Genomic DNA, 14333 nt, shown 5'->3' on the forward strand with positions numbered 1-14333 from the left:
GAGGGGCAGGGAAATGATGGTGAAGGTAGGAAAGAGATTATGATGAATCAGATTCTTTTAGAATCTTTCAACTTTCCTGTAAATATTAAGGTGCTGAATAAAACACTGCTCAGGAGAGCATTATCGGCCTATCCAGATGAAATTGGAAACCTTTTGTTTTCTCTGTTTTAAATTAAAGCTAAAAACAGCAGCTGTATTCCAAACCCTTGCATGAATGGTGGAACATGTGTTGGCAGTGGAGATTCCTTTTCTTGTATCTGCAAAGAAGGATGGGAAGGACGCACATGCACACAGAGTAAGCCTTTTCTCCTTTCTTTCCCTGTATTCCCCTGGGATATTAGGAGTGTCTGGCTCAGAGCAGTTAACCGAAACAAAGCAAGTTTGCAGAGTGCCAAAAATATCTGAATCATTCAGGGTGGGAGGTAGGTAAAGAAGATGACGCTTGTCTAATGAATGAAGAAATTGTCTCTCTTTTTGCACTGAGTCTCTGCCAAAATAAGCCTTCAGCTTCCTATAGAAAAATAATCTTTGAGAACACATTTTTGTGAGGATTGTTTTGCTCAGCATATTAATTTTAGTAATAAAAAGTATGTGGAAAGGAAAGCAGTAGTTTGTATTCTATCATTTACAGCTGTTTTCTCTGAGGATAGCAGTTAACTACTTTGACATACCATCACAATGAATTGATTAGGTGGAGTAAAGCCTGCATTTGTGATCCCCCCCCCCCCCCAAGGAATAACATGTAGAAAATCTACTTTTTTTTTTTAACTTTTAAATCTACTCTGAAATTACTCCTATATTGATGTATGCCCTAACTAGCTTTAAAAGCCTTTTAAAACTGATTATACTAGTGTAAATACTAACAAATAATTGAGATGTTTTTATGATGGGAAAGATTTGCTTAAGAAATCTGGCTGGCCATTCACATATCTGTGAAATACCAAAGAGACGGTGATCCTTTAAAAAGTTTTTAGAGCCTGGTTGATTTGGCCATCAGCAATGCTGCTGGTATTTTGTTTTATTTCTCTGTTGTGTTGCCACTATGCTGCATTTCAGTCTGTCTTGTTGATATCTCAAAATATACAGAAGTTGTTAAAATTCTGCATTTGTCGCTTTGTTCATGACATTTAAGGCATCTCTTAAGTCTAACTGAATTTTTGCTGCAAGTGTATGTTGGGGGGGAAGAACAGTCTATTTTGTATTAATAATGTTCTTTGCTTTCCTTTATAATGTGAGAGATGGGTTTGACATGTTATACAGTAGAAAACATATGCCAAGCAAGTTGCAGTAGTTTGTATTCCTTTTTTTTTTTTTTATAGATACCAATGACTGCAATCCTCATCCATGGTAAGTACGAGAACTCCAGTTCTCTAACTATTGTGAAAACAAAAATGAGCATAGTAAAAGCAATTTTTATTACCGATTAGAATTGATTCTACCCTAGAAACAATTGAAACCAGCCTCTAAAAATATTCTTGAAAAGTGTTTTTTTTTGTTTTTTTTTTTTAGTTTTTAGGCATGCCTTATCTGTTCTTTGACAGCAAAGATCATCATAAAACAGTCCTGAGCTGACAAATACAAGTACAGATCAACTATTGTTTTAGAGTGTAGTTGTAATGCTAGAACTATCTGCTGAATTATTATAGTATGCAATTAATCAGACTCAAGATAACACTTCAAATATCTACAACGGAGTTTTAGAATGAAAAATGTGAGAAATAATTGAAAACTGTTACTTTACAATAGATAAATTTAGATGAATATGAAAACATTCAGTTAGATCAAATACTGTGAATAAATGCTTTAAATAATTCTTTTGAAAGATACAATAAATACTATGTTAAATAAAAGTTTGTATTTATGGCTGAAGGAAAAAAAATACTGATATATGGATTAAGCAAACATCTACCTTATCTTTCCCTGTTGCTGACTTCTGATGCAATAACCTGTACTTCGTGTATTTCAAAAAAATTTGCAAAACCTTATCTTTTCTTTATATTTACTGCACAGTGCTCCTTTATCTCCCTGAGTTCTGTTAATATACTTCCCACCCTCCCCCCCCCCACATTTTTATAGGATGTTGCTGTTTTAACAGGTGATTTACTAAGCAATGTTATTTATCTAACAATATGCTCTCTCTGTTGGTAGGAATAGGTCATCCCCCTAAACAGCAGCAGAAGGTTTAATTAACAAAGCTTTAATTAGGGAGATCAATGAAACAATGCAGATGGCTTATTGAGTAGACTTATATTATGAATTATCAGAGGCTTTTTAATTCTGTATTGTTGAATAGTGAGAAGGTACCCTGAATAGGGACAATAGAAATTTGCATTTGAACAGGCTGTGTGAGAGACCTATGGTTTTCGCTCATCTTTAGATTTGTGAATCTACCCTGAGAAAGCTCGTTGTAATGATAGGTTTATTATTTTTACAGTTACAATGGAGGCATCTGTGTTGATGGTGTGAATTGGTTTCGATGTGAATGTGCGCCTGGGTTTGCTGGTCCTGACTGCAGAATTAGTAAGTACCTGTATGGGTGAAGGACTAATAGGTTGTTACCATTCTGATGCAAAAATCACAAAGAATGCTCTTTGACCCTTTATGCATTAGGTCAGCTGAATTCCAAATAATGAAGCAGAATCCAACTGAATATCCAACTTGAATATTCAGGCACTGATTCTCACCTTGTAAATAATGGAACCTTTGTTCCTTCTTTACTTCATTAAATGCAACTAAAATGATTTGGCTTAAATTGTACTCAGTTGCTGTTGCTGGATTTTGTCAGATGCTTCTGAAGGTTCTGGGCTGCTAGCTCATTATGTTGTAGGTATTTTCTTGGTAAGCAACTTCCTGTATGTCATTAGACTTTTCAGGTAATATTAGAAATAGAAATCCACTGAAACATCATTAATGAAAACAAGAAATCAGGCGTGTAGTGCTGGCACATTATTTAGTGGCTCACCACATTTTGCAAGTCTTTCAAAGATACAAAACCAACCTATTACACTGCAAGCAGCTTGAAGGACAGAAACTGAAAAGAAGGAAAAGGACCATAAGATTGCATTTGAATGTTGTGGAGGAGTTTGTGTTTTTTGTTGGGTGGTGGGTTTGGGATTTTGTTCTGTTTGGGGGGATTCTCCCCTACCCCCCAAGCCCCCTGTTTATAGTGGAACATTACCCTGTATGTTTGAATATGATGTACTCCATTTTTACATAGCTTGTCTACCTCTTTGGTAGATCAGTCAGATTTTGTGGCCTCAGGGCTGTTGGGCCTGATCCTTCAGCTTCAGCAGTAGAGTTGTGCTTTTAGGTTGAGATTTCCTGCTCATTCTGGCAGACAGTAAATGAGCTGACATATCTAGTCAGATGTCTAGCTTTGGTTTAGTCATCTCTGGATATTAAACCAGGGACTGCAGATAATCATGTATGTTAAACCAACATAGCTTGAAGAGAGGAGGAAGGAGCAACTAAACCCTGTAGTAGCTTAGATACTCTCTGTTTGCATAAAACTTCATCAGAAAGTGACTTTGAAGGAAGATAGAACCAAAAGCTCTTCCACATCCATTTGGTATTTTCCGTTGGCTACTCAGAACAGTCATGCTACTGCTACTTGCCTTTTTTTTTTTTTTTCTTTTTTTTTTTTGAAAGTGAATGTGGTAACACAGAAGATGAGCCAATTTTGTGCATCAGCCAAGAATCAGCATTTAAAAGGTCTCTTTCTGAGGGGCTGGGGTGGGTGTTGGTTTTCAGTGCAGGGAAATCTTTTGAAAGATGTTTTGGGAGAAGACAGTTATGGTTGGAAAGGAAACAGTGCCTGTGGCTCACAGCTTGGCAGGTTGGTTTCTGTTCCATGTATTGGTAGACTGTTGTATAAATTAGCACTGACCACTTCCCCAAGATAACAAATAACACTTCACTATGCATCTGGACTAGATGATCATCATGGACTAGATGATCTCCAGGGGTTCTTTCCAACCTCAGCCATTCTGTAATCTTGATGCACATTGCTTTCTTGCCTTTTTTGGTGAATTTCTCTGGCTAAGCTTCTGAACTTTTTCTTAAGGTTGATTTTTTATTTTATTTTATTTTTTTTAAAGAGGCTTTTGTGCTAATTCCACATGTACTGAATGGAATCTACTCACTATTTGAAACTCATTAAGAGAAGTTGCATCAGATATATGTAACAAAGATTAAACCATACTCTTCCCCTTCTTTATGGTGGATTGTATTGCAGTAAAGTCTTTTTTTGAGTAATACTAATTCATTGCTCAGTACCTGTACCATGATAACTTCCCTAAGGAATGTGCTTTTCTAGGAAGCCTGAAGTCCTACATTCTGTTTTAGCACTGTCTGAATGTGGAGAAGGCATTAGCACCTTAAGCTGTTCAATACCTCTGCTGTGTGAGTCAGCATAACTGCTTCTTTGATCAACAGAACTTCAATTAGGGTGCAATTATGAAAAATCTGCTAGAGGTTACTCCTGAAGTGGTAGTACCATCTAATAAGGATATTAATACTGAAGCCAAACTCTTGAATGTCAGGAAAGCAAGTATTTCCAGATTACATCTCAGTAACTGTGTAAGTACAAACGATGTTCTATATCTTTGCCATTGAGTTTAACCTATTTTCTGTCTAGATATTGATGAATGCCAGTCTTCCCCTTGTGGATACGGTGCCACTTGTATAGATGAAATAAATGGATATCGATGCACTTGTCCCCCTGGAAGAGTTGGTCCTAGGTGCCAAGAAGGTATTTCTGTATTTTCTATCAACCTTTACACAAAAAACAGTTGGGTACAGTGTAGCCAGTATAGAGCTGATGTAGGCTGTGTAAGGAGCAGTAAGCTGTAGTCTTCTAAGTTTGTATACTTCAGCAACTCCAAAAGGTGAAATATCTGCATGTGTTTTTTTTTCTTAGTGATTGGAATTGGAAAGCCTTGCTGGCTTAAGGGAATGACCTTTCCTCATGGCAGCAGGTGGGATCAAGAATGCAACAACTGCCACTGTTTGGATGGCCGTATTGACTGCACCAAGGTAAGCATTTTGACCAATTTTTCTTAAATGCTTCTATCTGAAACATACTTATGGCTCTTCATGCGCAAGTTTCTTTGCTTCTCTTCCTTCTCTCTCTCTTTTTTTTTTTAATTAATTAAACAAAGGCAGTTTGGGGGTGACCTATGCAAAAAAGTCCAGTGACTTAGTGTGAAAACGCTTACAGAATTGTCTTTATAATTGTAAGCTAATGTTCTGCTCTCTACCTTCTAGAACAAGCTGTCTAGAGGCAGAGAGGCACTTTTTGCAGAAAAGTAAATATGAGTTGGAATGGAGTAATGACCCTTGAAAGGATAAATCATTCTAACAGTTTTACAAACAGTTTTAGGGCTTCTAATTCTGTGGAACACTAATTCCAAGGTAAAGGACATGTAGGAAGAAAATACTTTTTCTTCAGTTGGTAATACTTGCCTTTTTGTACTGTCTTTCAGTAGGCTTATGAATTAACAAATTACAACTTTTGTATATGCAATATGGAATATGTACTGGTGGTTGTGATTTATAAAATGTAAAACTAGTGTAAGTGCAACTTCACTAAGTTAGTGTATTGTGTTCCAAGCCTTTCAGTCCCTGCTGTGATGAGGCTTTTGTATATAGCATTTCTTAGTGGATTTGTGGCACCTGTGCACCTTAACATCACAGCTGGAAAGAGACAAAAAAATCACTGCTGCTCATAAGTTTTAGGGGATGTAGGTGGTTCCAGATGAGCACTAATAACACTTACAACATTGCCCCACCCTGTAGTCTGCCACATGCCTTATTGGAAGCACTAATTTAAAACCTCTGGGTCTCACTGTCTATCCAACCTTCATGGCACTTTGTTTAGCTAGGTGTGTCCTGTAGGCAAAGAAAACTAAACTTGCACTTAGATATGCTATTTTTAGATTCTTTATAGTGTTGTGAATTTGAAGTTTGAGATGCCTTCATGTTTTTTCAAAGGTAACAGAACATGATGGTAGCTAGATTCTCAGAAATGTAGTATTTTTGATTGAAAAGGTGGGACTAGGGATGTGTACAGGAGGGCAATATGCAGCTCTGAGATCATCAGAAGTGGTGCTGTAAATATAGCTTATTACAATGTATGGTGTTTGGCTTTTTCTGTACAAAACAGAACAAATATGCTTTCTTACTGACAATGGTGCTTTAAGAAATCCATTTTTTCATAAACTTTAATATCTGTATATAGAATCTGCAGAGGTGCATCATAAAATGGAGCTGTGTTTGGGAGCTTGCTGTACCTCAGTAACTTGGGGGTATTAGTATACTATTTTCTTTTGGAAGCAAGCGTGGTTGAGGTGACAGTGCTTATCACCTCTGTGTCACTCTTAACATCCTCAGTGTTCTGCGGCAAGGAGCTTTAGCACATCTCAGTATAAATATCTAAGGGATGTGAATCATTAGGGAGGTATTTCTCTTTTCAGCTTATAAAAGAAGCGTAAATGACTATCTTAAAATAGATGTTTGAACTTCTTTATAGCTCAGAAGTTAGGTGGGATGAATCTGTAAGCCCTTCAGGCGGTATCTCCTGTCACCAGTGTCTCGGGTAATCTGTGCTTAGTTTGCTTTGTCAACACAAATGTTCTCATTTTGTAAAAGAGCAACTCCTGCTACTAAAATGACAGCACTGCAGAAATGTGGGTTTTTTTGCAAAAGTTGATCATGAATCCCTTGCCTGAATTGCTTGTTTTGATTTGATGCATAAAAGCAATTAACTGTAACAATATTTTGTTCTTTAATTTCTAGGTGTGGTGTGGGAAAAAACCTTGTCTGTTACAAAAACACTGGGATAATGCAAATAACCAGTGTCCCATGGGTCAAGAATGCCAGGAGAAGTATATGAAATGTTTTCAGCCACCATGCACTGACTGGGGAGAATGCAGTGCCTCTGAACCTCTGCCTGCCAATATCAAGTGTCTGCCCAATTCTGGATACTTGGACAATGATTGTGCTAGAATTACTTTAATTTTTAATGGAGACAAAGTCCCCCAGGTGAGAACAGAAACTAATAATGAAGTATGGCAATATATGTAGGGCTACATTTCATGTCAGGGCATGGAAGATTAATACTTCTAACAGTGACTCCTTGTTGTATCAGCAACTTGCAAAATTTATTACTGGATTCCTGCCGGTATAAGTTGCCCTATGTCTAAAAGGCAAGGCAAAATTAAGATTTGTGTTGAATATTATGTTTTTTCAAATCTTGTAACTGAACTATTTCTAACAGTTCAAGATCAGTTCAAGATGCTCTTGTACTGTGCTAGTATAGTTGTTCAAACACAATCCTTCCCACTTGATTCCAAAACCTTGTTCCTCACTTTTCTGCCCTCTCTTCCTGCCCTTTTTGCCTCATCAGGTCTCAGTAGCTGAAAAAATTCTAAAGCTATTATTACTAAAGCTATTACACTATTTTTGACTTGAACTAAAGTCATGCAATTTCTCTTGCTTCTAACAGGGCACTACAACTGAAAATATTTGCTCTGAAATTCGGTATTTACCAGCTACTAGAATTGTTTCTAGGGACAGAACTTTGATAATATTATGTGATCTGTCATACTCCACAGAGAATGCAGTGGAAGTTGCTATTGTAAGTATGAGCTTTGTATTAACATATACGGGAAAATGTTTTCCTATTATTTTGTGCATGGGAAGAGGTTGTTTAAAATTGTTTCGCTTTAGTGTAGATACTGTAATCTGTCCTTCATTCTGACTGCAAAGTGATCTGTTTGTTCTCATGGAATTTCCTAGGTTGTTAGATAGCTTTGTGAACTTTGAGTTTTACTAATGACTGAAGGCTACCACCATCTTACTGATAAATCGCTTCAGAGACTAGTTCCATCCAAATTAGTGAACAGGTGCCTATCTGTTCTGTCAGAAATCTTGGGCTATTGACATTCTCTGTATAGAGATAAGGCTGCGGGTGGTTGGATTGGATCTTGTCAGTATAAAGAAGTTTGGCAGCTGTGCGTCCACTATGTTTGCTTTAGGACATTCAGTAAACACACAAAAACCTAAGTGGGAAGTTGAAGAGGATTCAAGTCAGATGACAGTAACTGTTGCCCTACAAAGCTAAAAACTTGCTTTAGAGGCTTGTGAATTGCTGAAGTTTCAAGCAATGAGTTAACTTTCATGGTGAAAGGTTTATCTAGGCAGAAGCTGGACTGTCTTTGCTTACCGGTATCTAGCCAGAAGCTGGACTGTCTTTGCTTACCAGTACTGTAAAGAACATGCTGAGCCATGATGCAAGGAGCAGAGTGTATGATTTAAATATAGCAGACTGTTAATAGTCCAAGCTTGTATCTAGATAATCTGCATGTCTTGAAGTGCTTCAAACTATGACTAAGTTTAGCTCAGTAGTGTAAGTAACGTGGAAGTCAGCTGCCTCTTATTTGAGGTATGCTACGTTAGCAAGTAGGTGTGTTGCCCACCAAGTCTGACACTTATGTGCAGTGCAGATTGAACCAGCATGCTATTACTACAGTAAACTTTTAGGGTACTGTTTGTAACTAACTGTTAGGTAAACTCAACCTACAGAGCTCAGTTAAGATGTAGCTGGAATTAAAAAGTAGAATTCCACAGTGTAGTGATGACAATTCTTTTTTTTCCCTTCCCTCTACTCCCTTTAGTCTTTTGTCCCACATCAAGATGAACAAGATAATAGTCTCATACAGAATGCTGCTAATACAATAGTAAATGCAATCACTAAGCGGCAAAACAGCACTGTTATGTTGGCAGTAACTGAAGTGAAAGTAGAGACCATAGTTGTTGGGAATTCATCATCAGGTAAGATTCCCAGTACATTCATTCTCTGTTTTTAAGCATGTACTGTGTCCCTACTGTCAGTTTCTTGTCTTTCTTAACATGTCTTGCTGAGTAAGTGGTAGATCAGGTTGTTACTTTTAACTCTTTAATTGCTATCTCTAACTGAACAGAAAGTGACTTAAAAGCAAGAACCTGTGCTTGTGTGCTGGTTTAAATTTAAACATCATAACATAATATCCCTACCTACCCTCCTACACTATTTTGACTCTGATTTCCAACCACATTCTCCAGTCCAAGCATATCTCTAACCAGTTAAGGAGTTCCTGTCATTAATGCATTGCTCACATCCTTTCTGATCCTCCCAAATTAACTTTACCCAAGCCACAGTCCTTGATGCTGAAAATATGATAGGGGAGGAGGCAGACACGTAGTGTGACGCCTGGTCTCTTCTAAAGTGCTTGTTTTACTATCTTAACAGGAGGTGGAGGTGTCTGGTATCCTCTAATATTTGGCCAGGATGGAAATTACTTTTCTTTCTTCTTACCAGGAGTCTCTCACTAGTGCACAGCTGGCTTAACTATAATGTGTATTCCCCTTAATGAGGGTATGATGTGATTGGAGAGACTTTTATCTCTGAATACTGTCTCTCCAAGATATATGCCAGAATGAACAGTTGAAGATTTTGCATGCTTTTATTCCTTGCTCATCATCTTGCCTGGGAGAGGCAGGAGAAGGTCTTGTGGATGACCCCGGTAGGCTCCAGTTCAAATAAGAAGCCCTACAGTGGAAGTCTTAAGATGGTAGGAGACTTCCCCTTTTTTTTTTTTTTTCCTGAACCTCCCCACCATAATCTTCTGGAAGGTCTTCCACCCATAGTCCAAGCAATGAGCAAATTGCCTGGTTGTACTTCCCTTGCCTTTCACTTCTAGGGAGTGCCTTTACTCTATTAAAGCCTTGGCAAATATACTGTTTCCTTGACTTCCCTGAGGAAGGAATGCACTGGCTTTGTTCTTGTATTGAACAAAAATTGCATAGATGATAGGGTTAAACCAACATTTGGATATACTTCAGTCTCCTTTCTGGCTCTGCATTAAATCCTGGGAGAAGAGGAATGAGATTACTTTGCTTCTCACTTCAGTAAGGCTCCAAAAGACTCTAAGGAAGTGAAAAGACTTAATTGATTTTTATAGCTAATGCCAGAAAATGATAGGTTTCCAGACTCCTTTCAATATGGATGCCCAGAATTGAGCAGATGCTCCTGGTTTCTTTACTGGAGTCATTATGAAGAAGTAAACTATAATCTGGATTTTCCTGGTCTTTTGATTTCTTTTATTTTTAGCCTTTATTAGTTCTCAAATATAACACAAAATGGTAGTGCAACTCCCTGTGTCTGTAATGAGAATCAGAATCTGATTTTTTTTCTGGGATGGTCAAGTCCCTAGAGAGAAATCCCTTCATATAGGTCCCAAATGAATAATATTTTGTTCCCTTAAAACTAGAGGAAAACTGAAGTGTCTGAATGGCCACCTCCTTCTATAAGAATCTTGCAAATTTGGATCTGCGGTCATCTGATTTAAATAGTGGGTGTGGCTGTCATGAGAATGCAAATTTTGTATCCTAATCTTGGAGAGGCTGGTATGAAAAGCTGCTCTTTAAAGTATTTTTTCCCCCAAATTCGTAGTTTAATATTAGACCATTCCTGAAAAATGAGGGAGAGGCTAGCAGTGATTTCTAGGAGTACTGTCTTTCCCCAAACTGCTAAAATACAATTTTAGATCCCTTAAGACCAACCATGTTCCCAGTTGATTCACCCTCCTTTACCAGAAGAAGTGTTTGAGAACGTGTTAGATGCTACATACACAAAACTTTCACAGAAGGGTATGTTCAGAGGCACTTTAAAGTTAGAATGAATCACTAAGGTGCTGAAGCAGTTGCGGTCATTTTTGTACAGCAGGTTATTCTGCAAGCAGTTGATTTAAAAGTACAGAGGGAATTTACATTTGGATTAGAGGCTAGAGTGGTAGGCTGACAGCATTTGTCTGCGGAACTTTGAGCAATCCTTTTGACCCTGCAAAAAGCAAAGCACGTTGTGTTTTAATTTTTGTTACCACATGCAACTTCGAAGAGTAGAAAAATGGGCTATTTTTCTGTCCTAGCAGTAGAGCCATTGCAAAAAGAAGCAAATGTCCAATGTGCATAACTTCTCAGGGATTGTTTATTATAGAAATCTAGGTTGGCATGGCTGAGAAAGCACTAGTGGGGCTTGTGTGATAGAGAAACGTGGAGAAAAGCAATTGCCTCAACTCCTTGGTTTTTTTATTTAGCAGTGAAGAGTAGTATATCTAGTGACAGAATTCTGTTATATGAAATTATTTAGCATAAGAAATTAAACTAAGAATTTTACTCTGAAGTTAAACTGGAAAGCCCTAAGGAGTGTTTGTTTGGTTTGGTTAAATATCAAAATACTGATACTAAAAACAATTAAGGTAAGAGGTAGGTGATACATAAATGTCTGGACTTGACAGAAAAGGATTTTTCTGTCTGATAGTAAATGCAGCATGTGTTTCTGATGCAGGTATCACTACTTACTCTAGAGGGATAGTAGTCCTTCCAGCCTGCCTCCTAAAAGGATGAGGGTTTGGTTTTTTTGAAGAGTCATTACTGAGGTTTTGTGGGGCAGCTTGGCTTAATGCTTCAGAAAGAGATGCTGTTTATATAATCAGTTTCTCCATTAGGGGGAAAAAGAAATCATTGCAGATGTAGTGTTTTCCCTGCTTAATGATAGGGGAAAAAATGCTAACTTAGCTTAAAATAGTAAAAAGCATTTCTAGACAGACTAGCGCACTGTGATAACTGTGTAGCAATGATGCTTTATTTTCTTCTCTTGTAAAAATCCTTTCAGGGTTAACCTAGACTTACACATGGATACTTTTCTTGTAGCTGTCCAGCCTATATATCTAGTTCCGTTAACACAAGAAATTTGTTTTTTCGTTTGCCCTCTAGATTATTTGGTTCCAATTCTTTGTGCGGTGTTCAGCATTGTGTGGCTGACTTGTATAATCATCTGTGTGTGGTGGACTCGGAAGAGAAGAAAAGAGAGAGAAAGAAGTCGTCCCCCTAGAGAAGAGGGTGCCAATAACCAGTGGGCACCTTTAAATCCTATAAGAAACCCTATAGACAGATCTTATAGTAACAAAGACATTCGTTATGAATGCAAAAACTTCATATCTCCTCAAAAAAGAACTTGTGATGCAGTAGAGGAGTATGTAGAGTATGAGGAAGAGGAGGATGAAGATGAGGAAAGAGATGAGGAAATGGACAAATTCCTCTCTCACAAACTTGCAAAGCCCTTGCCAACAAAGGCATCTGACACATCAGAGAGCAGTCCAGTAAAGAAATCCCATCAAATAGGCAAAATGGACAACAGATCTGTAAAAAATGTGAATGCATCAAACTTTGAAGGCAGTAGAGACTAATCCATATTTGGAATGTAGGCACACTGCGCCTACCCTTACTGGGGAGGGGAAAAATTGACATCTCCACTTTGCATCAAGGACTAAAAATATCTGGAGTCAAATGTTCATAGTTTCTTTATTTTGCGTAAAAAAAAAATAAATAAAAATAATAATAAATAAAATTTATTTTGTTTCTTTAGCCTTGTATAAATTATTCAATGACTGTCAGATGAAAAAAATGAGTAATCTTTGATAGTTGCTATTTTTGTAAAGTTTACTTATACACTCGCTGTGTGGCAGAGGAGAGGTTGTATTTTCAATATGTGTAAAGTTTATTACAAAAGACTGTACACTGTTTACAGAATGTATTTCTTTTTATTACTTGCTCTAATTTAATGGTGGCTTTAAAACCTCCTGGTTGAGGAAATTGTGTGAACTTTAAGCTGTTTTCTTGACTTTGAATCTATTAATGGCAGCTCACTGCACTTGTTACGTTAGTAGCTTCTGTAAGATTTTTTCCAAATTTGCCTTACACACTTTGTAATAGGAACAAAAATTATAGAGATCTTTCAACTGTGGTTTAAAAGTGGCCTTTTTATTTCTGTTTTAATTACTTTAGAATTGCAGTATTGAAGCATGTGACAAGTGCCTTGAGATTAAACTTTTTCTATAGCAACTGTCAAAGACTGCCATATCAATATAGTTAAATTGTGAGAACTCTAGGTTCCCCAACTGACACAGTTTATTTTCTAATAGTGAAAGTGCTTTTTTGTAAATATGTACATATTAAATGAATCACTCTGTATATTTGATTTAATAACTTAAATATTTTGGTCTTTTTTTACATGTCATTCCTTTTAATTTATGTTGCAGAAAAAGGAGGTTTTATGGCAGTTTATAAGACTTTTTTTGGTATTATGTCCAGATTAGAAAATGATGTTAATACAATCAATGTTAGGAATCTGTTGGTCATTTGTATTTACATAGGAACATAACCACTTACATGTAAATAGATCCAGAAATGTTTGTTTATTCCCACGTTCAGCCCATCTCAAGAACACTAACGGGTGCATCTACTGTACAGTACCAACATAGCGAGGCATTGTTTTTTCTTTTGTGAATATGTTAATTACATGTGGTATTACTTTTTTGCGTTTAAATACAGGCCTAATGAAGGGAACAATATTTTCCTCAATCTTGTTTCTGTTGTGCTTTATTCATCTTTCGCTCTAAAGGGAGGAGGAAAAAAAAAGGCTGGCAAGCTGAGAAGATGGGAGTACCTCATTAGAAATGATTATTTGTAATGGAAGATGGAAGACTTAAGGGTTTTTGGTTTGGGGGGATTTTCTTTTTAAGGCTTTATTATTGCTATTAACTGGGCAAACTAAGTTTATTTTAATTACTGAAGAAGCGTAACACTACATACACCTAGTTAACCCTACCAGTGAGAAGAGCGGATGTTTATTTGAGAGCATAAACTCTGGCCCATGAACAATGTAAACATGAATGTTTTGAAACCAGTTATTTTATACATGAACACAGGAATTGCTTTGCAGGATCTTCTGTTTTAGTACATTTTTGTTTGACATGTTCTTAAAAACTTTCAGAAAAAACTATTTATTAAAGCATTTTATAATGATGTTTGTTGTAACTTTTTTACTTGTGCTAAATATTCAAAACTTATTTTGATAACCTGGTTAGGAGTTAGTTTAGAAAAGGGTACTATCCTTCTCATGTTCCCCAGTATAATCCTAAGTATTTAAACCAAAAACACTTTTTTTTCTGCTACTCTTGTAACTTTTTGTACTGTAATGCTGCTGTCTTCCATAATCTAATAAAATGATTCCCTCATTGTGTGTAAGATACTTCAGATTGTGTCTGTTTTCTAAGTACCTGAAGATCTGATGAGACAAGATGAACAAGGAGTGAAAGTCCTGGTATAAATACACAGTGCTTCCTGTTGCCATAGCCCATGGCCTTCATCTGAGTCTCAATACTCCTTCTTGAGCCAGCGTAGGAGCATTGTCCTTCGCCCACTTACTGCACTATTGACGGAGTGAAGGTGGC

At 37.0% G+C, this 14333-nt stretch overlaps 1 protein-coding gene across 2 annotated transcripts in view; it reads left to right on the plus strand.

The window, feature by feature from the left end:
* JAG2 (jagged canonical Notch ligand 2) overlaps positions 1-14131 on the plus strand; it is a 72080-nt gene extending 57949 nt beyond the window's left edge. For both annotated transcript variants that reach the window (XM_026114312.2, XM_064511975.1), the window contains 9 exons: positions 179-295; positions 1320-1347; positions 2435-2520; positions 4637-4750; positions 4919-5034; positions 6796-7041; positions 7505-7636; positions 8676-8832; positions 11815-14131. In XM_026114312.2, the coding sequence (XP_025970097.2) occupies positions 179-295; positions 1320-1347; positions 2435-2520; positions 4637-4750; positions 4919-5034; positions 6796-7041; positions 7505-7636; positions 8676-8832; positions 11815-12287 (1469 nt within the window). In that variant the 3' untranslated portion in view covers positions 12288-14131. The remainder of the gene's footprint in view (positions 1-178; positions 296-1319; positions 1348-2434; positions 2521-4636; positions 4751-4918; positions 5035-6795; positions 7042-7504; positions 7637-8675; positions 8833-11814) is intronic.
* The last annotated feature ends 202 nt before the right edge of the window (positions 14132-14333 follow it).

The sequence above is a fragment of the Dromaius novaehollandiae genome, chromosome 5, assembly GCF_036370855.1.
Source record: "Dromaius novaehollandiae isolate bDroNov1 chromosome 5, bDroNov1.hap1, whole genome shotgun sequence".
Taxonomy (NCBI): Eukaryota; Metazoa; Chordata; class Aves; order Casuariiformes; family Dromaiidae; genus Dromaius; species Dromaius novaehollandiae.